General features: G+C 46.4%; 1 protein-coding gene across 2 annotated transcripts in view; it reads right to left on the minus strand.

Annotated features, from left to right (window-relative positions):
• The window catches only part of RELA (RELA proto-oncogene, NF-kB subunit), a 66,105-nt gene that overhangs the window by 36,628 nt on the left and 2,120 nt on the right, over window positions 1–27,357 (minus strand). For both annotated transcript variants that reach the window (XM_082269933.1, XM_082269932.1), the window contains exons 2-3: window positions 24,176–24,324; window positions 2,983–3,074 (exon numbers count right to left, since the gene is read on the minus strand). In XM_082269933.1, coding sequence (XP_082126059.1) covers window positions 2,983–3,074; window positions 24,176–24,324 — 241 coding nt within the window. The remainder of the gene's footprint in view (window positions 1–2,982; window positions 3,075–24,175; window positions 24,325–27,357) is intronic.

Consider the following 27,357-nt stretch of genomic DNA (forward strand, 5'->3'; position numbering starts at 1 on the left):
ACTAAGGTCTGCAGGCATCGACCACAAGGTTTGTTCTTGGATAGAAAACTGGTTAAAGGGGCGTGTCCAAAGGGTGGTGATAAATAACGCGTACTCAGACTGGTGGTCTGGAGTCGTAAGTGGGGTCCCCCAAGGCTCACTCCTGGGACCAATTTTGTTCAATTTATTCATAAATAGCACAGAGAATGGGATCCTTAGCTCAATCTCAGTTTTTGGGGATGACATAAAAATAAGCAGGGCAATAATTTCTCATCAAGATCTAGAAATCTTACAGAAATACCTGAACAAAATAACAGAGTGGGCAACTACATGGCAAATGAGGTTTAATGAGGAGAAATGTAAGGTACTGCACTTGGGGACTAAAAAGAAACGCAAAATACGCTTTAGAGTGGGAACCTCTGGGGGGAAATCAAGAGTGGAGAAAGATCTGGGAGTCTTAGTAGAAGATAGACTAAGCAATAGCATGCAATGTCAAGCTGCAGCTGCCAAAGCCGGCAGAATATTAGCATGCATAAGGAAGGGGATTAATTCCAGATATAAAGCTATAATCCTACCACTTTATAAAACCATAGTCCGCCCACATCTTGAGTACTCTATCCAGTTCTGGTCGCCAATCCTCAGAAAGGATGTGTTGGAACTGGAGAGAGTCCAGAGAGGGCAAATAAACTGATTGGGGGATTGGAGGGCCTTAATTATGAGTGTTTACAAGTGCTTGATTTATTCTCCCTGGAGAAGAGACGCCTGAGAGGGGACATGATAGCGATTTACAAATACCTCAATGATGATCTCAGCATAGAAAAAAAACTATTCAGTCGCAAGGAATGTAAGAGGACACGTGGCCACATAATGCAATTAAAAGGAGAATCGGTTTAACCTCAGGCTTAAGGGTTTTTCTTACAGTAAGGGCAAGAAGATGGAACTCTCTTTCACAAATGGTGGCGACTGTAGGACTGTAGGGAGCATGGCTACTTTTAAAAGACTCTTGGATGTACATCTCAAAGATCACAATATTCAGAGGTAATGGAAATGAATACATCCACACAAACCTACACAGGTTGAACTGGATGGTCTATTGTCTTTATTCAACCTCAACTACTATGTAAAAAAGGAAGAATCCCTACTGGAGGGAAGGCATAGATCAGGCCTAAATGGAGTTCAGCAAATCACCAGGGCATCTACTGCAATAGCCAGAGGGTTCCTGGCCATGGCTATGAATCTGTTTAGCTTATTAAACCTGAAGGCCAGGATGGCCACATCTGGTGTTCCCCACCTTTGACAGAAATTCTGGAAAATCTTGGGGTGCAAAGATCACTCCCACAGGTTTAGACGTGGTCAGCTTAGGAAATCCAACTGTCAACTGTCCATGCCAGGGATGAGAACTGGAATGTGAGGTTCTACCCAGGATAGTGTCAAGTTTATTTCCCTTAAGCAAGCTCAACCTGATAATTTATGCAGGCCATTGCCTGCATGAATTTCATAATGTCGGGAGTGTTGACACTGCGGGGGACCAGATCCCCTGGACACAGGAAGTTGAAAAACTCACTCTCAACCGATATAGCTGGCATTGGTTGTTAATATCTTCTGGGGCTTCGGAAGGAATGACAGACACCAGGGCAGAGTTGGAGACCCCTCATGCCAGAGAGTTCTTGGTTTGTCCCAAAATTTGCGGCTGCTGAAATAAAGTGACCTGGCATGATTTTGACAGTCTTTTAGTGCCCACAGGGGCTTGTATCAGCTGCGAAGAATCAAGTGCTGCTAGGCAAAGACTAGTTAACACCATGTCAATGTGCCCCCAGTGGAGAGCAAATGTCAAAAAGCCATAGCTTGTTGCTCATGAAATGCAGGGGTGGGAAAATCCTCTGCAGATACCACTACAATATCTGCATATACTTCACTCTCCATTTCATCCTCAAATGGTTTAGGAAGTTCCATCCCCAATTCATGAACAGTCAGGGGGGAGAGAGGTGGTGCAGCTTTTTTAACCTCTGGAAACCTAAGAGTATTCTGAATAATTCAGACATAATGGTACAAAAGTCTGCTTTTTGTCAGACCGACCACATGGTGTTCACCTGACAGGGATCTAAAATAAGAGAAGGTAAGCGGTTTCAAAGCAGGACACTGTTCCGAGACAAAAGATCGGCTATTACCCTGAGCAGTGTTTTAGATTTCCTGTAGGCCATCAGCAGAGCACATTATACAGCCCTTTTATTCCAGTTCCATTCCACGTGTGATCCACCATTGTGAAAGTGGGTTACTTAAAGACTGGATGCAGAAGAAATAGTGTTTTGCATGTCTGGAATGCAGGAGCTGCTATAACCAGGGTGCTGACTGTGTTGCTTGGCAGTGTCTCTGTAGGAGAAGGCTTCAACAATGTATCAAGGTAAATACCTAATGCAGGATTAAGTGCCCAAGGTAAAACATTACAGGTAGGCCCCACACAGTGCAATTCAGGTACGGCCCCAAAAGGTAAGCACAGAGGGACACAGAAGGTTACTGACCCAGAAAGTGCTAAATAGCCCAAAGCAATAAAGCAGTCAAATCTGGATACAAAGGTCTGAAGGGAAAAAAAAAAAAAAAAAAAATGAATGGTTTTAAAAGAAGGTCTATTACCTAAGCACCATTTGCATTTAAACCCGTTGTCTAGAAATCCTAGTTCTGTGTACTGTACAAGTATGATAATGCATATTTAAAAGTTAAATCTGACAAGCATGGTTAAAAAGCCAGACGGCGGTAGGGGATGCATTGTGATGCTATTACTAGGTTTACACCACTATCTAGGATAGTTTGGATGATGGCAAATGGTTGCAAGTGGTAATTCCAGTATCCCACAATTTGAATTCCTAATCAAAAAAAAAAAAACACGATTTAAACAGGATTTAAAATTAGTCTACAGTGCAAACCAGATATAGATCAGCTTCAAGTTTAGTGACATTTACACAGACAGAATATTTATTAGTCAAAGATATCATCAACATGGTTTACCATTGAAGGGATTATTATTCGTCCGTATTCGTTGGCCAATGGCTTCCTCAACTTCTCTCTTTTTAACACACTGAATTCCCAAATTCTGAAAACTAAGAAGAAAAAGGATAGAAATTATATAGATACACACACACACTATAAAAAGCACACGTGCGTAACATTTTTCTTCTCTTGGGCTTCATTAAGAGCCTGAGCTATGATATTTCACTTTCCTCCAGGCCAACATTATTAAAAGCTTGCCAAAAACCCAACTTGCATAAACATTACCAGACCATAACATGTCAGTAAGATGGGCATATCCATACAGAAATGTATAGTTTTCTCTTCATTTTCCAGGACAGCAAACCTGAGAGAGGACTGGCTCCGCCCTAACAGGCAACACAAAGCAGCAGCAAAAAACCCTACCACCCTCCACCCTTCCAACCAGTAGGCAGTGCAATGTTTGTCGTTTTTCACCAGACGATTGTTGGGTCAGAAGGTCTCCCTATGAGTGCATCGGAGAGGCCAAGTGGCAGTGAGTTTTTCATTGATGGCTCAGGGGGTTTCCCCCTTGTATTCCAGGATCTTAACCCCCAGTCTGGATACAGGTTCAGTCTCCTGAAGCACCCCACACCTTCCTGGCCCTGTCCTTCCCTTCCTCTTGGAATGTTTGGGTGCCCTGGAGAGGGGTGTGTGTTGATGGTGCAGTGTGTGCTCCTGGCCTCGCGTTTGGCAGTAGCAGGAGAACACAAACAGTAAATACAGCACAACTTTTCAGCTCTCCAGGAAGGACAGCAACTTTGGGGGGGGGGGGGGGGGTGATGTTGGCCACTACCAGTCTCTCATGGAGGACTGAGAATGGAAAGGCAGGCCAGGTAGCTGTGGCACAGAGGGAGAACAAACAGTGGCTAAGTACTTTGCCTGGGAGCTCTGAGCATTTAGATAGGAAGAAGTGCCCTAAGTCCAGGTTGCTATGATCAATTTCCCTTTCCTTTAAAGTCGTCATCCACAAACAAGCATGCCCTAGAAGTTTCAGCTAAATAAACGTCTACAGCTTCCTCTCACACCAGCTGATGCTGTGGTTATTGCAACGAAAAGTTAGCAACCTCTTACACTATACCCTTCTGTTGTAAATGTATTCACAAGCTAGCAGGAAGTGAAATATCATGAAGGAATTTAGCCAACAGCATGGGCTCAGGTGGTTGCCATCATTTCAGTCCTTCAGAGGAGCAGCAGTGCCTGCTGCACTTGTGAATAATGCCCCTAGTTGCATTCGGCAGAAGCACCCTTAGGGCTCATTCGCACAAAGTTAGGGGGTAGTACGGTTTAATTACAGTTTTAGATACCCTTGAAAAAGTCACGAGGTGTGTGACGCAACGCGTTGGGAGGAGCCGGGTGACATCACTTCCTGGTCTACGGCGGTGACTGGAAGTTCAACTTTTATGTGTGGCCCGTGATCCGTGGCAGAGTTAGACCATGATTTTATATGTGAGTTACTCTATTTTTTCAAATAAATATTATAAATTACTGCACCATGAGCCCCCTTCTTGTTGTTACATTTATGTGAGGAAGAGTGACGAGTGGATCCTGTCCAGGCCCATCTACACCATCCGTTTCCCCTGGGCTACCAGACTGAGGCTTTTCAGGGGATCTAGTCTCCATACCACGCTTCATACCATTCACTTTAAGGTGAGCGGCCATTTGATACAGTGTTTGGATTCACTGCGGATATCTGTCACATCGGTGATATCATTGGAATTGAGTGCATATCACGTCACTCACATCACTGTCACAAGCTGCTGTCTTTTGCATTGTTTTGCACAAAAGCTTTGAAGATGGACTTTTAAATTATATTATCACTGTTTATTTGCTGCCATTTCTGCACATTCATTGGAACACGGATTATGCCCGTTTGGATTATGCCCGTTTGGGTTTACTTATGAGTACTCTACATATTTTTTTTTTATCGCATATAGCTCATTATATATTTATTTACATATAAATTATTTTGCACTTTTACACATATATTGCTATATAGATTTCTTTTGCTGATTTTGCACTTTTTTGCACATATATATCGGTACACAGATCTGTTTATTATATCCACCAGCACTATCTATCTATAAAATTATATTCATGAATTTTACATCTGATGGACATGTTTTGATATATATTTATTTGTGATATATTTTATGGAATTTAGCGCCGATTAATCTTTTTTTTTTTTTCACATTTACAGTTTTACTGCCCCCCAACCTGATAGAACACCTTTGGAATTAGAGCGGAGACTGCCATCCAGGCCTTCTCGTCCAACATCAGTGCCTGACCTCACAAATGCACTTCTGAAAGAATGGTCAAACATTCCCATAGACATTCCTAAACCTCGTGGGCAGCTTTCCCAGAAGAGCTGAAGCAGTTATAGCTGCAAATGGTGAGCCAACTCAATCTTGAACCCTACGAAGACAGGGATGCCATAAGATCACTGTGTATTATGCAGACTAAAAATGGAATAGAAAGGCAACCTATATTTTCCTCTATTCCAACTAAAACCTTTGCTTATTTCAGGTCTAGGAGGTGGATGCTGTACCAAATATGGGTTACTAGTATCCAACTACACATGCTAGTTGGTGCGCTCAATTTTTTTTTTTCTATTTCTATCACCTGGAGCTCCCAGAGTTTCTCCATTGGATAGATGTATAGGGGATTGGTAGCCAGAGTTCAGATTATACCCTATGATAGTGTTGCTGATTGTTGGGTATTTCTTAGATGAATACACCATGACTGACCTCATGCTTTTGCAGTTTATGTTGTATTGGTTTCTGTTTCCGCAGAATAGAAATACACAGCATGGGAGCTTACTTGTGAGATTCTGTTTATATTTATGTGATCTTGGTTTATCTTGCTGTGGATTAAAAACACACAATATAGAGTTGACGCTTGTGTGCTGTCTATGTTGTATTGTTTTCTCTTCCTGCACATCATAAATACGCCAAATTACCGTTTTATTTTGTCTATATTTTGTATCGTTTTCTCTTGCTGTGCACCAGAAATTCACAATATTGGAGCTTATGCTTGTGTTATTTTGCCTATACTGGTTACAGTTACTGCGCATCAGAAATGTGCAGCATTAGACTTTATGTTTGTGTTATTTTGTCTATTTTTATGATGTATTGTTTTCTCTTACTGCACATCAGAAATGTATCAGAGTGGATGCTTGTTGCACATCAGAAAAACACAACATTGGAGCTTGTGCTATTCTGTCTATATGGTATATTGTTTTCTTTTGCTATGCATCAGAAATACACAACATTAGAGCCTACGCTCATGTTCTGCCTATATCGTGTGTTGGTTACTCTTGCCAGGATCAGGTATTTTGCTACGCATCAGAAAAAAAACAACATTGGCTGCACATTAGAAATAAGCAACATTGGAGCTTGACGCTCAATATTTATGGTGTATTTTGTTTGCAGCAGGTCAAGCCCCACATATCAAAATTTGCTTTCTGTCTGTGCATGTAATATTTCTTACAGTTTGCTTTGTGGCATAAACCTTCTTGACACGAGCAGGGCCATTAACTGGAAGGTTGTTTCTTACAAGAATATTACCTTAAAGTGGTAGTAAAAGGTAAAAAGTTTTTTTTTTTTACCTTAATGCATGAAGGTAAACCATTTAAGTGCAGCTCCCCCCGGCAGCCCCCCTAAATACTCACTTAAACCCAATCCCAGTGCAGCGCACATCCCTATTTTCACAGGCTTGGCTGAGAGCCAGCAGGAGCCACTGCCTTCTGCTGCTATCAGTCAAAACCTGTGAGTGGGAGGGTGGGGCTGAGATGGGCTGTGTTTCTGAATAGACACAAGGGGGGGGCCCACACAAGTGCCCCCATAGGAAGCAGATTTCTATGGGGAGCTCAACAAGTAGGAGGACCCAAGAAGAGGATCGGGGCTGCTCTATACAAAACCAATGCACAGAGCATAAATGTACAGGAACAAGATGGTAGTAAAATGTTTAGGGATAAAACCTCTGGTTGTTAAGGCCTAACCAGGGTATCTTTATAAGTTGATAAGTGTATCAGGCTTTATATATGAAATTCACAACCGATCACCCTATACATGTATCAATTATATTTTATTCAGACTATTTTCCCAATAGCCTTTTAGGACAGCACCTGGAGAGAGCAAAGCTCCACCCAAAGGAAAGATCTTTAAAAGCAGGACAGTTGCACCATGGCCTTAGTTTTTGTGTTTCTTCCACCATTGTGGGAACACGTTGTTGAGAATTGTGGGTGTCAATATGCTCTCATCAGGTAGAGGGGGGTTCTATGCCATGCCAGTTTTTATTTTTTTCTGAATTTGTGATTGCTCCAGCACCTAGCTGAAGGAATTGGGGAGGGGGTGTTCCAGGGTCCTTCCTTACCTCCAAGCTAGGCGAGAGCATGCTGCCCTGGGATTTGCCAACTGGCGTGCGTGGGAGGAGAGGGTGCCACCAGTATGGAGGTGGTTGTTGCTTGAGTTTCTCACTCTTACAGGCTCGATGAAGGGGAGGGGGGGGACATCAAATCCGGGGGGAGTCGTGGCTTCTGGTCACTGGAACGCAGGGAGGAAGGGGCGGGTCTAGCTGGCACTTTAGGTTCCAAACCTTGCAGGGGTCAGACCACTGTAATTTTAATTTTGCCACAGCATCTCCAGTGCATCTACTGCATCATGGAGTCTTCAGAGGCCTCGGAAGAGTAGAAACAAGCTCCAGGTAAGGCGGGTACATGGGAGCCCGCTGTCCTATGTGCATCTCCCCCCCCCCCCCCCAGGGAGGCTCTGTGCTTTCCGTTAAAAGTAGTTCTAATGGCAGAAAGTTTTGTAACAAAACCTGCTGCCTGCAGTTCCCCCTAGCCCCCCCTTATATTTACCTGAGCCCGATCTCGATGCAGCAATGTGCACGAGAGCAGAGGTTTCGCTCTTCATTGGCTCCCACTTCTCTCAATCTTAGTAAGCAGGGAATGGGGGGGGGGGTGGGGTCGGGCCATGCCCCGCTATGTGTATTTCATGGACACACAGCGGTGGCTCGGGAGCCAGGCAGGCTAATGAAGCTAGAATTTTGATTAAAGAAAAAAAAAAAAGTGGCTACTAAAAACATAAAAAAGTACATTTTTCTCCAGAGCAGAGAAAAGACAAAAGTAAATTGATGCATGCTGAAGGGATAATAGGTTACATTGGGTTGGCCCACTTTTTTTTCCCATACAAATCCACCTGTAAGGTGCAAGATAACCCAACAGTTTAAGACTTCCCATGACCCTCAATGGACAAGGAATATAATTCTGTCATTTAACCACTTGCCGGCCAGCCGCCGTACTTTTACTGCAGCAGGTCGGCTCTGTCCCTCGAAACTACGTACTTGTATGTTGCTTCGTGAGACAGTTAGTGGGGGCATGCGCCGATGGACCACAGGAGAAACCATTAAGCAGGTCTGGCGGACGTGATGTCCGCCGGGTACCCGCGATCGCTCCCCATGGAGACAGAACTGAGGTCTGCCGATGTAAACACGATAGGCCGCTGTTCTGTCAGTGAGGAAACACAGGGATCCTGTGTTCCTCCTATTTAGGAACACAGGTTTGTGTTCAACCAGCAAGTCCATCCCCCACACAGTTAGTAAGCATCCCTTAGGGACACACTTAACCCTTTCATCGCCCCTGGTGTTAACCCCCTTCCCATGTCATTAGTACAGTAACAGTGTATATTTTTATCACTGATTACTGTAGTAATGTCACTGGTCCCCCCCCCCCCCCCAAAAGTGTCAGATGTCTGCCGCAATGTCACAGTCCCGCTAAAAACGCTAATCGCCTTACTAGTAAAAAAAATAAAAATAAAAAAATTGACAAATCTTTCCCCTGGTTTGTAGACGTGATAACTTTTGTGCAAACCAATCAATATACACTTATTGGGATTTTTTTACCAAATATATGTAGCAGAATACATATTGGCCTAAAATTATGAAAAAGATTGATTTTTTATTGGGAAGGTTTTGTAGCAAAGAAAAATAAAATGGGATTTTTGACTTACCGTTCTGTGACGGACACAGCTTTGGATTCCTCTTAAACATTAGGTTATACTGCCCCCTACAGGAGTAGGACGCTAGGCAGGAAAAAGCTTGACTATGCCTATGGGCAGTCCCAGGGGGTATACACCCACACTCAGCTATAGGCCACAGACGGGTGGGAGCTGTGTCCGTCAATTAGCATCTGAGAAAAATGGATTTTTGTAAAATCTTACCGTAAAATCCTTTTCTCTTAAGCTCATTGACAGACGCAGTCCTCTTGATTAATATCAAATCGGGTTATACTGCCCTCTACAGGAGTAGGACACTAGGCAGAAGGAAAACGTTCTGGCCACACCTTAGGGGCAGTCCCAGAGGGTATATCCTCTCTCTCCCTGCTACAGGATGTCAGTTATGTCACAAAGCAGTGTCAGAGAATTTAACCTAACCCAACTCAAAAGTAGAGGGGTGGGTACTGCGTCTGTCAATGAGCTTAAGAGAAAAGGATTTTACGGTAAGATTTTACTAAAAATCCATTTTTCTCTGTCGCTCATTGACAGACGCAGTCCTCTTGATTAATATCAAATCGGGACGTCCCAAAGCAGTGCCACAAATGAGGGGTGGGATAACAGAAATCAAAATTTAAATCCAGAAGGCCCAACCGGTGCCGACTAGAAGTCTTAAAGGCTCATCAAACCAAAAGGATAAGACTCAACTGAAAATCCAACAGAAAAAACCCTCGAGGTAGACCAACGGTCTCCTCAAATTGCGGCCTGCAGAACCTTGCGGCCAAAAGAGGCATCCGCCGATGCCATCACATCAACTTTATAAAATTTTGTAAAGGTATGAACCGACGACCAGGTAGCCGACTTGCAAACCTGGACCACTGACGCCTGATGGCGGAAGGCCCAGGAAGCACTAAGCGCCCGAGTGGAGTGTGCCTTAACAGGGAACGGAGGATTCCAACCCTTAATAGAATAAGCCTGTACCACCGTCTGTCTGATCCATTTGGAGATAGTCGCGGCAGATGCAGGCAACCCCTTTTTGGGGCCATCCGTGATCACAAAAAGTGAATCCGTCTTACGAAACGAGTCCGTAGTTTTCAGGTATACCCCGATTGTCCGAACCACATCCAAGGAATGTAACGTAAACTCCCGAGGATGACTGGGCTTAGGACACAGGGAAGGCAATACAATGTCCTCATTCAGAGGAAATTCTGAAACCACCTTAAGAAGGAAGGATGGATTCAGACGAAGAACCACCTTATCCCTATGAACCACCAGATATAGGGAACGACAGGATAATGCGGCCAGTTCTGACACCCTGCGTGCAGAAGTAATGGCCACCAGAAAGGCCACCTTCTGGGATAACATAAGCAAGGGAATCTCCCTGATATTTTCAAAGGGAGGTTTCTGAAGAACCGACAACACCAAATTAAGATCCCAGGGCGGTAAGGGCGCGCGCACTGGCGGAGCCAAGTACCGCACCCCCTGGATGAAATTCCGCACCAAGGAATGGGTAGCCAAAAGGTTTCTGAAAGAAAATTGCCAACGCTGAAACCTGACCCTTGACAGTACTCAAGGCCAGCTTCTGCTCAACCCCCTGTTGCAGAAAAGCCAAGATTCGGGTCACCGAATAGGCACGTGGAGGAAATCCAAAGGATTCACACCACGCAATACAAGACCTCCATGTGCGATGATAGACTAGACTTTTCTGGAAATCGCTTTTCTTGCTTTAATTAAAGTAGGAATAACTGAAGTTGACAATCCCTTGTCCTTCAGCACCTGAGTCTCAATAGCCAGGCCGTTAAAGCCAGCGATTGTAAAGCAGGATGGAAGATCGGTCCTTGAGACCGCAGATCCTCCCTGAGAGGAAGTCTCCAGGGAACGTCCGCAACCAGCCTGACGAAGTCGGCGTACTCGGGTCGACGAGGTCAGTCCGGAACTACCAGGATAACTGGAATTCCCTCCACCTCTATCCTGCGAAGAAGCTTCATCAGCAACTTGAGAGGAGGGAAGACATACAGTAGCTGATACTGTCCCCACGGGGCGACCAGCGCGTCTGCTGCATTCGTTCGAGGATCTCGGGAGCGGGCTAAAAATCTCCGCGCCTTCCTGTTGAGCCGAGCTGCCAACAGATCCACCTCCAGGGTGCCCTAATGAAGGCACCGCTGGTGAAATATCTCTGGATGAAAAGGCCATACCCCTTGATCCAGAATCTGACGGCTGACATAATCTGTCTGCCGATTTTCCACCCCCAGAGTGAATACCGCGGGGAGAGCCGGAACAAACCGTTCCTCCCAATGAAGAATGCTGGCCACCTCTATGGCCGCCAGTGCACTCTTGGTGCCCCCTTGGTGATTGACATAAGCCACGGCCGTGGCCTTGTCCGACTGAATCCAAACCGGGTTGCCCTGAAGCTACTCGGTCCAGTAAATCAGACAAAGTCTGATCGCTCTCAGTTCCAATACATTTATCGGTAACCTGGATTCTATCGGAAGAAATGACTTCCCCTGTCTGAGCATCGGAGACCGAAGCTACCAAACCAGAGACTCTCTGGTCCGCTCGCTCAACCGGATCCGATTGTCCAGAGAATCGGGATTCCGATTCCATCTGAAAAGAATCTCCTTTTGGGGAATTCGGGTATGCGACTGGGCATACGGTACTGCCTCTAAGAAGGCCACCATCAGTCCCAGGGCCAGCTAGTTCAATCTCCTGGTGGGAACTAGGAATGATCTTTTGAAAAAGTGAAGAAAACGTTCTGCTCAAGGAGCGGGAACTGCCGCTCCCTGTTGCATCAAGTCCATTACTGCTCCCCGCAAAGCTTTTAAGCGATCCGGGGATAGTCGAATGTTGGAAGGGAAGAATCGCACCGGTGGAAGTGATCGAAACTGGATCTTGTATCCCGACCATATGACCTCGCGAACCCCTTTGTCCGGGATTCTGGAAAGCCATGGATCCGGAAAACGGTGAAGACGTCCCCCCACTCCAGAGATGGGTGGGGGCGAACCTTTAGGCTGCCTTATCTTCAGGTTTGGCTGAGTCGGGCTTTTGTTTACCTGACCAGCGCCCTCCGAAACCCCCTAAAGGGGCTTTGGAGGGCTTCCCCTTATCGCCCGCCCCAGCGGAACGAACAAACTTCTTATGAGCGGAAAAGGAAGGTCCTCGCCTGTTACGAGGTCCTTTACCTTTAGCAGTCTGTGGTAAAAAAGTGCTCTTACCCCAGTGAGATCCTTTATAATCTCATCCAAGGTGGCCCCAAACAGGTTATCCCCCTGAAAAGGAAGATTAGCCAAAGTCTTTTTGGAACCTTGATCCGCCGACCAGCACTTTAACCACAACACGCATCTGAGGACCACTGCTGAAACAGACGCACGCCCTAGCAAGGGAGTGGCGTCCAGAGCGGCGTCACAGATGAACTGTAGCCCTTGGATAATCTGCTTCAGCAAATCTGATACTGCCGGGGGGATGCTTCTCCCCTTTATGTCCCGGCGTAACAATTTGGTCCATTCTGTCAATGTTTGTGAAACTAAACCAATGGCAATCACTGGCCTAAATGTTGACCCTATCAGGGAAAAAATGGAGCGGGATTCCACTTCCACTTTTCGATCCACCGGATCCCTAAAGGACGGAGCGTCCTCCAACGGGATAACAGTGGCTTTATTTAGTCTGGAAATTGGTGGGTCCACCACTAGTGGTACCATCCATCTTTTAAGGATGGATTCCTCAAACGGATAGCGCCTAGCAATGCGTTTGGAAATAGCAGGGGTTCGTTTTGGACGATCCCATTCTTCTTTAGATTACCAAAACATTTGGGCAAGGGAAAAACCTTCGCCATTTTGGTAGGCTTGCTGGTACCAAAGGGAATTTCAGTGTCAGCTACCTCTGCCGGTGTAACCTCAAGACTTAAGGTTTCCCGGACAGACATGACTAGTGCGTCCACCAACGCTTCTTCTTGCGCTATGGCAGATGCAGAAACGTCCTCCTCACTGTCTGAGGAGACCGTACCTGAGACAGAAGCCCCAGAAGAGGGAACTGCAGCTGCAGTGACCAGTTCAAAATCTGTATCTGAAGTGTCAGATGAAATAGGGGTAGGCGGGGGTCGCTTCCTTGACCTCCGTCCCTGACAGGCCACCTCCACCTCCACCCGGGATACCAAAGACTCCAAAACTGCTGATAATGCATCAATCACAAGTGGGGCACTGGAGGGTCCTGCGGCCACCTCGAGGGGATCAGGTGGGGATACATGTGTGGCAGGGTCCATGATTATTCAAGACACTTGCCAGCAAACAAAAAAAACTTTTTTTTTTTTTCTTGTAGTCCCCCAGCGCAACAGCGCCCCTCAGTGTTACCTGCTTGGACCCCACAGAGAGAGAGAGAGAGAGAGAGAGAGAGAGAGAGAGAGAGAGAGAGAGAGAGAGAGAGAGAGAGAGAGAGAGAGAGAGAGAGAGAGAGAGAGAGAGAGAGAGAGAGAGAGACCCCAAGGCTCACCACCTGATGCACAGAAGTTTCTATCAACCTGTTCCCAGCACTGTCTGTGACAGGAAGGCTTTGGCTCGTCGCCATTTTCCCGCAGGTCGCGCGGGGCCGCCATCTTGGCGTAGCCTCGTGTCTCCAGCATGGGGGCGGCCATTTTGGAGATGACCAAACACCTCGATGAGTAGTATTTTGGAGGCCACCAAAAAGGCCACTTTCTGGGACAACGCAAGCAGGGGAACCTTTAACATTTTCTAAGGGAGATTCCAGGATAAATGACAACACCAATCTGAGGACCCACGTCGGTAATGGAGACCGCACTGGAGGAATCAAGGGTTGAGCTCCCTGGATAAAAAGGTACGTGTAATGATGTCGTGCCCGGAGTACCCTAAAAGCTGTCGCGAGCAACCATCCTTGTCCCCACAGGCAGCCATCTTGTTCAGTGACACAGGCAGCATTCCAGTTTAAGCTGTAGCAGCAGATGTGTACTCAGCAGAGGTATTTCCTTCCCCCTCTCTCTCACTCAAAAGAGTGCCTCTTCTTCACACAAATCCTGGCTGGCCGGTTGTAAAGTCTTATCTGCCTTCTAGCAGGAGTTGGGTCTCCGAGGACAGCATGAGGTCTGAGCAGATGTCCAGTGAAGCTGCCTTGTAAATTCCCCAAGCCAAATTGTTAATTTACATCTCACAATCCATGCTCACGTCATAACTGTTTACCTGAATATAACATATTAACAAAAAGTAGATATTTGAATGCAAGATAAAATACAGATCGAATTAAGATCCAACATGAACACCTTCATGCCTAGGAAAGACAAGCTAGCAATCAGATGCCTTACAGGTCAGAGGTTATTCCGAGATAACCCATGTTTAGTGTCTGTGGAAAGCCAATTCAAAACCAGACCATAAAATATCGGTTTCAAGCATGTAACCGTTACATTTCTCAAGATATGAGTGCTTTTAATAATCTGTCAAACCGGGAGGTCCCTTAGGAGTTTATGGCCCCAGAGCCTATTGGCCAAGTACTTCTGGTGACACCCCCTGGGGGGTCAGAGAAAAAGGACAGGAACAGAGAGAATCAGTTCTCATCCTACCATCCAAGCCATAACATCGCTCAAGGGGAACCAATCATACCTGTTCAGCTTCTGAAACTAAGGTAATACCAGGATCGTTTTAATGCAAGTATTTTCATTCTTTATTCTCTTATTTCTAAATTGCTGTATTGTGTCTCTATTTCTTTGTAACCCATTTTTCTGTAAATATTTTTATTCGCACCACTTTTAACCTCTCTTATAATTAAACCTTATTTTGAAAAGTGTTAACTTTGTCTCTAAGCTCTTAAACGCAAACTGACCCAAACGAACCTGCCTCCTGAAAGCACGCTACTGTTTAGGCTTACCTATCAAACATTCTTGTCTGAGGTGACAGTTTGTGTTACAGACGGTTATTCTAAAGTCATAATTGATATTTGTAAAAACACGAGCGTCCTCTAGGCTCATGACAACGTAGAGGTGGTGGCAGAGAAAGGGTTAATTGTTTAATTAGCCCGGTGACAATCGCTCTCAGTCTGCTGGCATCTAGATTGTGGTCCCGCTAGCTGGACAATCTGTGTGCCGGGTGCAGATGAGAGTGGCATTGTTACACAAGTGACGGCAGGGCGTAAGATTGCTTGGTCTTTGGTCACGAGGTGGATGAGAAGGCCAGGGGTCTGATACCCACCACCGTCACAGTACGCACCAAGCCTGAAACCTGGTTCTTGATGGTACTCAAGACCAGGTGCTGCTCAAACCCCCGTTGGAGGAAAGCCGAGATCCGACCCACCGAAAAGGAGCGAGTTAGAACCCCAAAAGACTCACGCCACGCAATCTACGTCTTCCAAGTACGATGGTAGATCTTACCAGTGATTGATTTTCTAACCTTTAAACGGCATTAGAATCACTAATTCAGACAAACCTATTCTTCAGCACCTGGCTTTCCAACAGCCAAGCTGTTAAAGCCAGCGGCTGTAAAGCAGGATGTAAGATTGGCCCTTGGGACAGCAGATCTTCCCTGAGAGGAAGTGTCAAAAGGAGCATTGGCGATCAGCCGTATCAGATCGGCGAGGCCAGTCTGGAGCCACCAGAATGACTGAAATCCCCTCCGCCCCAATCCTGCCCAGAAGTCTTGGCAGAAGTTTGAGAGGGGGGAGGCATAAATCAGATACCGACTCCAAGGGGCCACTAAGGCCTCTGTGGCGTTTGCTAGAGGACCCCAAGACAATGCCACAAACCTCTGTACCTTCCTGTTGAGATGAGAGGCCAACAGATCCACTTCGGGAGTACCCCACCAGGGCCACAACTGATGAAACCCCTCCGGATGAAGAGACCATCCCCCCTGGTCCAACACCTGTCGACTGAGGTAATCGGCTTGACAATTTTACGCCCCTAGAATGTGTACAGTAGGGAGGGCTGGAACAAATTCTGCCAACCTTAGAACACTGGCTACTTCCCAAGTCGCCAGGGCACTTCTTGTGCCCCCTTGGTGTTTGACGGCCGTGGCATTGTCCAATTGAATGCATACCAGACACCCCTGAAGACAATTGTCCAATGATCCAGACAAAGCCTGATCGCTCGTTCCAGTACATTGAACGCTGATCACTCGGAAGTCCCAGTACATGTGCCCCCTGAGCACTCTGTGCCGAGGACGCCTCTCCACGCAGACAGGCTGGCATTCATGGCGACAACCATCCTGTACAGGGGGAGAAAGGATTTTCCCTGTCGAAGTGCAGGAGAACAAAGCCACCAGATCAGGGACCCTCTCTTACCCCGGCTCAACAGGATCAGATTGTCTAGAGACTAGGGATTCTTGTCCCATTTCCCCAGGATCTCTTTTTGCACAGATCTCATGTGGAACCGCCTCAAAAGGTAGACACCATCAGGCCCAGCACCCGCATGCAAGCCCGGAGGGATGGCTGTCTGCTGGACAACAGAAGCAATTTCTGGAGTTTTTCCAGAGGAAGAAAACACTGAGGCCGAGTCGGACCCAGATCGTCCAGTCGTGTGAACGGAACCAGAACAGACTTCTGAAGGTTCAGAATCCAAGGGACTCCATTAATAAAGAGGGGGACCCACACACAAAAAAAAAAAAAAAAAAAAGTGTATAACACTGCTAGGGACATCCCCACCACGCTAACGGCACCTCAGGTCCCAGCACAGAGCACTACCGCTGCTACTAGAGAGAGAGAGAACCCCCACAAAAAAAAAAAAGTAGGGATGGGGGCAGATAGGGGGGAAAACAAGCCTGCAAAGAAATAAGAAAAAAAAAAAAACAAAGAAAAAAGGGAGGAACGACGCTGCATGGGAAGGAGGGGATCCCACTGTCCCAGGGAGGGGCTCACATCCACCCCAAAACCCTCCAGGGAAAGGAGGAGGACAGCTACTTACCATACCAGGAACAGGATGGGCATCACGATAGATAGATAGATAGATAGATAGATAGATAGATAGATAGATAGATAGATAGATAGATAGATAGATAGATAGATAGATAGATAGATAGATAGATAGATAGATAGATAGATAGATAGATAGATAGATAGATAGATAGATAGATAGATAGATAGATAGATAGATAGATAGATAGATAGATAGATAGATAGATAGATAGATAGATAGAGCAGTGGTCTATCTTATCCATACATACACACACACACATACATACATACATACACACATACATACACATACATACATACATACACATACATACACACACACATTATATATATTATAATCAGTGTCAGAGAATTTAACCCAACCCAACTCAAAAATAGAGGGGCGGGTACTGAGTCTGTCAATGAGCTTAAGAGAAAAGGATTTTACGGTAAGTCAAAAATCCAATTTTCTGTCGCTCATTGACAGACGCAGTCCTCTTTGATTAATATCAGTAGGGACGTCCCAAAGCAGTGCCACAAATGAGGGATGGGATAACGGAAATCAAAATCCAATCCAGAAGGCCCAAACAGAACCAACCAGAAGTCTTAAAGGCTCATCGGACAAAAGGATGAGCTCAACTGAAAACCCAACAGAAAAAAACCCTCGAGGTAGACCAACGGTCCCCTCAAACAGCAGCATGCAGAACCTTGCGGCCAAAAGAGGCATCCGCCGATGCCAGCACATCAACTTTATAAAATTTTGTAAAGGTATGAACCGACGACCAGGTAGCCGCCTTGCAAACCTGAAGCACCGACGCCTGATGGCGGAAGGCCCAGGAAGCACTAAGCGCCCGAGTGGCGTGCGCCTTAACAGGGAACGGAGGAACCCGACACTTAATAGAATAAGCCTGTACCACCGTCTGTCTGATCCATCTAGAGATAGTCGCGGCAGACGCAGGCAACCCCTTTCTAGGGCCATCCGTGATCACAAAAGGTGAATCAGTCTTACAAAAAGAGTCCGTAGTAGTCAAGTACACCCTGATCGCCCGAACCACATCCAGGGAGTGTAAGGCAAACTCCAGAGGATGACTGGGCTTAGGACACAGGGAAGGTAGCACAATATCCTCATTTAGATGAAACTCTGAAACCACCTTAGGAAGAAAGGATGGATTCGGACGAAGAACCACCTTATCCCTATGAACCACCAGATATGGGGAACGACAGGACAATGCGGCCAGTTCTGACACCCTGCGTGCAGAAGTGATAGCCACCAAAAAGGCCACCTTCTGGGATAAGGTAAGCAAGGGAATCTCCCTAATATTTTCAAAGGGAGGTTTCTGAAGAACCGACAAACACCAGATTAAGATCCCAGGGCGGCAAGGGCGCGCGCAACGGCGGAGCACCAAGGACTGAGTAGCCAGAGGCTTCTGAAAGAAGATTGCTAACACTGAAACCTGACCCTTGATAGTGCTCAAGGCCAGTTTCTGCTCAACCCCTTGTTGCACAAAAGCCAATATCCGGGCCACCGAGTAAGAACGTGGAGGAAACCCAAGGGATTCACACCACGCGATATAAGACTTCCATGTGCGATGATAGACCTTTCTGGAAGTCGCTTTCCTTGCTTTAATTAGAGTAGGGATAACTGAAGCTGACAACCCTTTGTCCTTCAGCACCTGGGTCTCAACAGCCAGGCAGTTAAAGCCAGCAATCGTAAAGCAGGATGGAAGATCGGTCCCTGAGACAGCAGATCCTCCCTGAGAGGAAGTCGCCAAGGAGCGTCCGCGACCAGCCTGACCAAGTCGGCGTACCAGGCCCGACGAGGCCAGTCGGGAGCCGCAAGGATAACTGGAATTCCCTCCACCTCTATCCTGCGAAGAAGTTTCGGCAGCAACTTGAGAGGAGGGAAGGCATACAGTAGCCGATACTGCCCCCACGGGGAGACCAGCGCGTCTGCGGCGTCTGCTAGAGGATCGCGGGAGCGGGCTACAAACCTCCGCACCTTCCTGTTGAGCCGAGATGCCAACAGATCCACATCCGGGGTGCCCCAACGAAGGCACAATTGGTGAAATACCTCTGGATGAAGAGACCATTCCCCTTGATCCAGAATCTGACGGTTGAGAAAATCTGCTTGCCAATTTTCCACCCCCGGAATGAATACCGCGGAGAGAGCTGGAACAAATCGTTCCGCCCAACGAAGGATGCCGGCCACTTCTACGGCCGCCAGGACACTCTTGGTGCCCCCCTGGTGATTGACGTAAGCCACGGCCTTGGCATTGTCCGACTGTATCCGCACTGGGCTGCCCCGGAGCTGCTCGGTCCAGTGAATCAGACAAAGTCTGATCGCTCTCAGTTCCAATACATTTATCGGTAACCTGGATTCTTCCAGGGACCAGAGCCCCTGAGCAGATCGTCTGCCGAGAACCCCACCCCACCCGGATAGACTGGCATCCGTGGTGACAATCGTCCAATAGATTGGAAGAAATGACTTCCCCTGACTGAGCATCGGCGACCGAAGCCAACCAAACCAGAGATTCCCTGGTCCGTTCGCTCAGCCGGATCCGATTGTCCAGGGAATCGGGATTCCGGTTCCATTTGAGAAGAATCTCATTTTGAAGAATCCGGGTATGGGACTGGGCAAACGGTACTGTCTCGAAGGAGGCCACCATTAGTCCCAGAACCCTCATGCAAGTCCGCAGGGAAGGCCAGTTGACGGTCAATAATAACTGAGTCGTTGACTGAATCTTCTGGAGTTTCTCCGCCGGGAGAAACACTTTTGCCAAGGACGTGTCCAAGGTTAGGCCCAGATAGTTCAGTTTCCTGGTGGGAACCAGGGATGGCTTCTGCAGGTTCACCAGCCACCCGAACTCTTCCAAAGAGATCATAGTGATCTCCAAGTTTAGCAATAGAGCCTGCGGAGATTCCGCACGGAGAAGAAGGTCGTCTAGGTAGCCTAGAATCGATATGCCCCGCCTTCGCAACAGCGCCAAAACCTTTGTGAAGACCCAGGGAGCAGAGGCGAGACCAAAGAGTAACGCCGCAAACTGATAATGGTTCTCTCCCACGGCAAAGCGAAGGAAACGCTGATGTCCTGCGTAAATGGGAATGTGAAGATAGGCATCCTTGATGTCTATGGACGCCAGAAAATCCCCCTGATGCAGGGAGGCCACCACTGTGCGAATGGACTCCATCTTGAATTTTTGCACCCGGACAAAATAATTGAGCGCTATCAAGTCCAGAATTGGACTTTGGACACTCATTGTTGCATCAAATCCGTCCCTCCCCCCCGCAAAGCTTCTAAGCGATCCGGGGATAGTCGGATATTGGAAGGGAAGAACCGCACCGGTGGAAGTGATCGAAACTCGATCTTGTATCCCGACCGTATGACCTCTTGAACCCACTTGTCTGGAATCCTGGAGAGCCATGGGTCCGGAAATCGGTGAAGACTTCCCCCCACCCCAGATATGGGTGGGGGCGCACCTTCAGGCTGTAGTGGTCTTATCTTCAGGTCTGGCAGAGCCGGACCTTTGTTTACCCGACCAGCGCCCTTTGAAACCCCCTGGGGGGGCTTTGGAGGACTTCGCCTTATCGCCCGCCCTAGAGGCGCGAAAAAACTTTTTAGGAGCGGAAAAGGAAGAACCCCGTCCGCGACGAGGTCCTTTCCCCTTAGTAGCCTGTGGTAAAAAGGTGCTCTTGCCACCAGTGAGACCCTTGATGATCTCATCCAAGGTGGCACCAAACAGGCGATCCCCTTGAAAGGGGAGATTAGCCAAGGCTTTTTTGGAAGCTTGATCCGCCGACCAGCATTTTAACCACAGCATACGTCTAAGGACCACCGCCGAGATCGATACGCGCCCCATTAATGGAGCAGGGTCCAGGGCGGCGTCACAGACAAACTGTAGCCCTTGTACCATCTGCTCCAGCAAGTCCCATACTGCCGGGGGGAGACTTCTCCCCCCCCCCCCCCCAGATCCCGGCGTAACAACTTGGTCCACTCTGTTAATGTTTGTGAAACCAGAGCAATGGTAAACACTGGCCTAAAGGCTGACCCTATCAGGGAAAATATAGAGCGGGATATAGATTCCGCCTTACGGTCCACTAGATCCCGAAAAGACGGAGCGTCCTCCAACGGGATAACAGTCGTTTTTTTTAAGCCTGGAATTCGGCGAATCCACCGACGGTGGTACCGTCCATTTATTAAGGAGGGATTCTTCAAACGGATAGCGTCTAGCAATCCGTTTGGAAATACCAGGGGTTCGTTTTGGACGGACCCATTCCTCCTTAATTATATAATCAAAACATTTGGGCAAAGGAAACACCTTCGCCATCTTGGTAGGCTTGCGAGTACCAAAAGCAATTGCAGTATCAACTGACTCCGCCGGTGTAACCTCAAGTCTCAAGGTTTCCCGGACAGACACAATCCGTGCATCTACCAGCGCTTCGTCTTGCGCTATAGCGGAGGCAGAAACTTCTTCCTCGCTATCCGAGTAGACGGGATACGAGACCCCAGCCCCAGAAGAGGGACCTGCAGCCGCAGCGACAGGCTCAGAATCTGTATCTGAACTGTCAGACGAAATAGGGGTAGGCGGGGGGTCGTTTTTTCGCCCCCCCCCCCCCCGTCCCTGACAGGCCACCTCCACCCGGGACACAAAAGACTCCAAAACCGCTGACAATGCATCAATAGTGAGTGGAGAATTGGAGGGTCCTGTGGCCACCTCGAGGGGATCAGGTGGGGATGTGTGTAGCAGGGTCCATGGTAAAGCCAGGAACACCTGTCAGCAAACAAAGATTAAAAAAGAAAAAATTTTTTTTTTTTTTTAATGTAATCCCCCAGCGCAACAGCGCCCCTCAGTGCCACATGCTTTGGACCCCCAAAGAGAGAGACACCCCAAGGGCTCACCACCTGATGCACAGAAGCTCCAACCGAACTGCTCTCAGCGCTGTCCTTACAGAACAGGAAGTCTTATGGATCGATTTACCTGGGTAAAGGAAGCGCCCCTTTACACTCCCACCGCAGCTCGAGGCAAGGCTGTATCCAAGATGGCCGCCGCCATACAGGGGACACTTAGGCTACGCCAAAATGGCGGCCTCGCATGCCCACGAAGGGACAGCGTGCAGCCGACCGATCAGTAAGTGCTAGTATCCTGCATGATTGCTTGCGGCGCCCCTTGCAGCAATAGATTTTTCAGGATTGTCAGCTCTCAAACCAAGCCTGCTGGATTGGTATCCTGGAAGAGGCGGCCTGGGCCAGAGTGGTACTCGGCTTGGCATGCCGGCGGGAGGGAGCGCGCAGGGATGGATTGCGACCACCCCATCTTAGGAGGAGTGTGTTACAGGATAGAAGGGAACCCGGTCATCAGGGTCCGACCATCCCACGGAGGGGCCCGCGTCCACCCGGCAGAGGGAAAGGGGGACATTCTACTCACCATACCGGAACAGGCGGGCACCAATTCCTGACAGGACCCCTCTCTACCGAGGTGGGGGGGCTGTTGGCCAACACGGACGCCACGACTCCGATTCAGACTGGTCGTGGGCGACCTGGCGAGGCGTTTAACTCGCGGGGCCAGTCCCCGTCCAATGGGACTATGTCGCGGCTGACCCAGAACGGAGCTAGGACCTGCACGCGCTCGTAGGCCGGCTGGGGTGACCACTGGATCTCAACATCCAGCCCGTCGCCCAGATCCAGCATAATGGCTTGAATATCTCACAGGAAAAAGCTAACTAAAAAAGATTTATCTAAAAAAGCTTGCCAGGACCAGAGATCCCAGCAAGGAACTTAGGTCCTTACTCCTGACTAGGCTGAAAAAAAACTGACATCCTGTAGCAGGGAGAGAGAGGATATACCCTCTGGGACTGCCACTAAGGTGTGGCCAGAACGTTTTTCCTGCCTAGTGTCCTACTCCTGTAGGGGGCAGTATAACCCTACTATTATTAATCAAAGAGGACTGCGTCTGTCAATGAGCGACAGAGATAGATTATATATATATATACACATACATATACACACGCACATACATACACATATATATATATACACATACACATATATATATATATATATATATATATATACATATATATATATATATATATATATATACATATATATATATACATATACATATATATACATATACATATATATACATATATATATATATATATATATATATATATATATATATATATATATATATATATATATATATATATATATATATACACACACACACACACACACACACACACACACACATATAGAGAGCTTTATTCAATTAAAACCTTTATTCCAAAAAAGAAAAACAGTTTGCTGTAACTGCTTGTGTAATTGCCGTGTGAGCTGGAGTTTGGCTTCAATTTGTTAGTGTATATAAATCTGATAGTACATCCAACAATTCACTACCCCCAGACTGACAATTCTGCTGTCTAAAAGGGGCCCTCTGTGCTCCTTCATTCAGAGTAGGGAGGAGACTAATACAAGTCGAGTTACTGACCAGGTCACCAGCTGAAAACAGACTGAAAAAAAGTAAAAACAAAACCGATAGAGCCACCACATCTAATGATTGGCAAGCAGCAATATATTACAGTTTGGTGTACTGCTTTAAATTGTATAGAAAAGTTGCATTTAGAAAACCAGTTATATGTGTTTGAATTAGCAAAAATAGGAACATTGTATTGGATTACTAGGCAAAGTAACATGTTTGCTGCAAGAAGATAGTCTAGGTTGCCTGTACTTACCTTCCCCAGACCTCTACACCACCTCATCTGCTGCAAGTGTTCTAAAACTCAAGATTTTCCCAAAAGGCCACACTTACAAAATATCTTTGCAAGCTTCTCTCTTCCCACATGTGAAACAACGCTTGAGGAATCACCTTTCAGACACGCCAAAGCACCGAATGTTGGAGAAGCAAGAAATACGTTACTTTTGTCCCATACCTAAAACATTAGGTTTTACTTTTCGGCTCTGGTAGTTGGGGAAGTAAAACACAGACAAGCTTATGGTGCTTCCTATGCAGTATAACAGATCATTTGCTGAAAAAACACACACACACCCCACAGACCAAACTGATTAGCCTCAGACTTGGTGAAAGTGGTGTGGAAACATTTATAAAAACATCTCATGGTGTTTTCTATAAAAAAAAAAAAAATTATTATATATATATATATATATACACACACACACATATATATACACATACACACACACACTACTTTAGCAAACTATTTTAACAAAAAATGTGTATATATATATATATATATATATATATATATATATATATATATATATATAGTTAGAAGAGAATTACCTGTGAATATTGCGATCTAGTGACAAGTCAGCCTCGTAATAGCCATCTTTACAATCCTTTCCAACCAGTTCATGAGGATGTGGTTTATGGGGGGCATCCTTGGTTACCAAGGATATCCTTATACGTGCTGGTCCTTGATAATTATGTACCTGGAATAGGAATATACATGGAGTAAAATCACAACAGCAACCTACTAATACACAACTTACTGTCTTACTGACTAAATGTCGGTTCACACAGATCCGACTCGAAGTCACCCCCACTTCGGGCGACTAATGAAGTCGCCAGTGCAGTGCGACTTCGGCGCGGCTTGCAACGACTTCTCATAATGGAAGTCAATGCAAATCGCTTCGACTTTGCAAAAAAGTAGTGCAGGAACCTTTTTCTAAGTCGGAGTGACTTGAGTCGCTCTGATTAGAACGGTTCCATTGCACAGCATTGGAAGCTACTTGTCAGACGACTTGGTCGCCTGGCAAGTCGGATCAGTGTGAACCGGCAGTAAATGTCAAAACTTGCTATAAACGACAAGGTCAAACAGTTAAAGTGTTACTAAACCCAGAACCTACATTCACTATATCTGGTCTCCCACAGTACATGGAAATTAAATTATTTTAGTAAATATAAACTGCTAAATACCTTTTCTCATCAGCAGTTTATAGAAATCTTGTGACACCTATTTGTTCCAGGTGAAGCCTGGGAGGAGTTTACATACTGTATGGAGTTGTCCTATGAGGCTGCAGTGCTCCAGACCCTCTGCCTTGACAGTGCCAATTGGTCATGTGCTGATCAAGTGCAGTCTCCCAAGAAAGAGAAAAAAAAAAAAAACATCTCTAGCAATACACACCAGCAGGTGCAGTCTAACAGGAAAGGCTCTGTCCTATCAGGACACGTTTGAGTCCGAAGAGGAGGAGGATCTGTGCTTACAAGATCAAGTAGGCCTTTTTACACAATGCAGAGGATTAACCCCTTAGGTTCAGAAGTGAGTATAACAAGCATGCTTTAACTGCATACACAGACTGATTTTACGGTTGTGGGCTTTAGTAACATAAGGCATTAAAGTGGTCGTAAAGCTGCTATATTTTATTCATACCATGGTGCTCCCATGACTGCTCGGCTCTCTCCTCTCCCAGGCTGACAACTACATCGGGTGGGGCTGAGAACTACCGCTGACGTCTGCCAGGAGAGAAGGAGAGACGAGGAGTCACATGAGCGCCGGGAGGCGCTGTAAAATAAGGTTGAAATCAGCAAAATTGATATACAGCACAGATACGTTATTTAACAGATATGGAATAGGACTGGAATAGTACCACCTGATTGGCGTAGGGCCAATGTGGTGCCTATATTTAAAAAGGGATCAAAGTATTTGCCAAGCAACTATAGACTTGTTAGTTTACTGTCAATAGTCAGGAAGATACTGGAGAGTTTAAAAAAAAGACCACATAGATGAGTTCTTGCTGGAAAAAATGTTTTAACCACTTAAGCCCCGGAAGATTTTACCCCCTTCCTGACCAGGGCCTATTTTGCGATTCTGCGCTGCGGGACTTTAATGGACAATTGCACGGTCGTGCGACGCTGTACCTAAACAAATTTTACGTCCTTTTTTTCCCACTAACAGAGCTTTCTTTTGGTGGTATTTGATCACCTGTGCGATTTTTTGATCATGCGCTATAAACAAAAAAAAAAAAGAATTTTGCAAAAATAGCAATATTTTTCATTTTTTTTATATGAAATTCCCGAAAAAAAAAAAAAATTTAAAATCCAAATTTTTTAACATTTTCGGCCAATTTGTTTTATGCTACATGTTCGGGGGAAAAAAGCGTATTTTGATTGGTTTGCACAAAAAGTTATCGCGTTTACTAAAGATTTTTGTCTTTTTTTTTTTAGCGCATAATGGTGGCGCTCTGCGATTTTTTTTGCGGTACTGCGAAATTGCGGCGGACAGATCGGACCCTTGGCTGACATTTGACACTTTTGGGGTTACCAGTGACATTTCTACAGTAATCAGTGCTATACATATGCACTGTTACTGTAAAATTACACTGGCAGTGAAGGGGTTAACTTTTTTTGAGAGGGAGGGGTTGTGTGTGTCCCTAGGGGCGTGATTCTAACTGATTGGCTGTGGCTTGGGCTGTAGGAACAATGATCAACAGTTACACAGGGGAGAATGACAGGCGGCTTGTTTACACTAGCCGCCTGACTTTCTCCCTCTGCAGCGACGATCGCAGAGTGACCAGCGGACACCGGGTCCGCCGGTCACACGCGCGCAGGGGGGGGGGGGGGCGTGACCACGCGGGAGCGCGCCTCCGGGGGCGCGCGCTCGCTCCCTAGACCCTCACAGGCTAGCGTCGTACGGCAGTCGGCAAGTGGTTAAGCAACTAACAAGATGGATTCATGAAAATAGAAGTTGTCAAACAAACCCAATTTTTTTAATGAGGTGGTAAGTAAAACCTTAGGCAGAGGGGTGGCTGTAGATGTAGTACACTTGGATTTTGAAAAAGCGTTTGACAGTTCCTCACACGGCTAATGTGTAAGGTAAAGTCTTCAGCCTTGGAAAGATCAGTTTGGGAATTGATAGAAAATTTGCTAAAATATGGAATTCAGAGTAGTGGTTATTGATGCTTACTCTGAATGGTCTAAGGTTATCAGCGGTGTACCCCAAGTTTAGTGTTGGGACCCTTGTTTTTTAATACCTTTATAAAATGATACAGGGTCTGGATTAAAAGTACCATTTCAGTCTTTGCAGATGACACCAAGCTTTTCAGTGGAATAACTTCCAACTTACAAGCCAACCTCAATGCACGGTTTCATTGGGCAACTATGTGGCAAATGAGTTTTTAATGTGGATAAATGTAAAGTTATGCACTTGGGGGCTAAGAATATGCATGCATTATATATATACTGGGGGGGGGGGGGTAGAACTGGGGGAATCCATAGCATGCAATGCCAAACTGCGGTTTCCAAAGTAAAGTCCTTTCTTGTATTAACAGAGGGGAGAGAGAAAGAGAGAGAGAGAGAAAGAGAGAGAGAGAGAGAGAGAGAAAGAGAGAGAGAGAAAGAGAGAGAGAGAGAGAGAGAGAGAAGAGAGAGAGAGAGAGAGAGAAGAGAAAGAGAGAGGAGAGAAAGAGAGAGAAGAGGAAGAGAGAGAAAGAGAGAGAGGAGACGAGAAGAGATGAAAGAGAGAG

The sequence above is a fragment of the Pelophylax lessonae genome (assembly GCF_965119305.1).
Source record: "Pelophylax lessonae genome assembly, chromosome: 10".
In the NCBI taxonomy this organism is placed as follows: domain Eukaryota; kingdom Metazoa; phylum Chordata; class Amphibia; order Anura; family Ranidae; genus Pelophylax; species Pelophylax lessonae.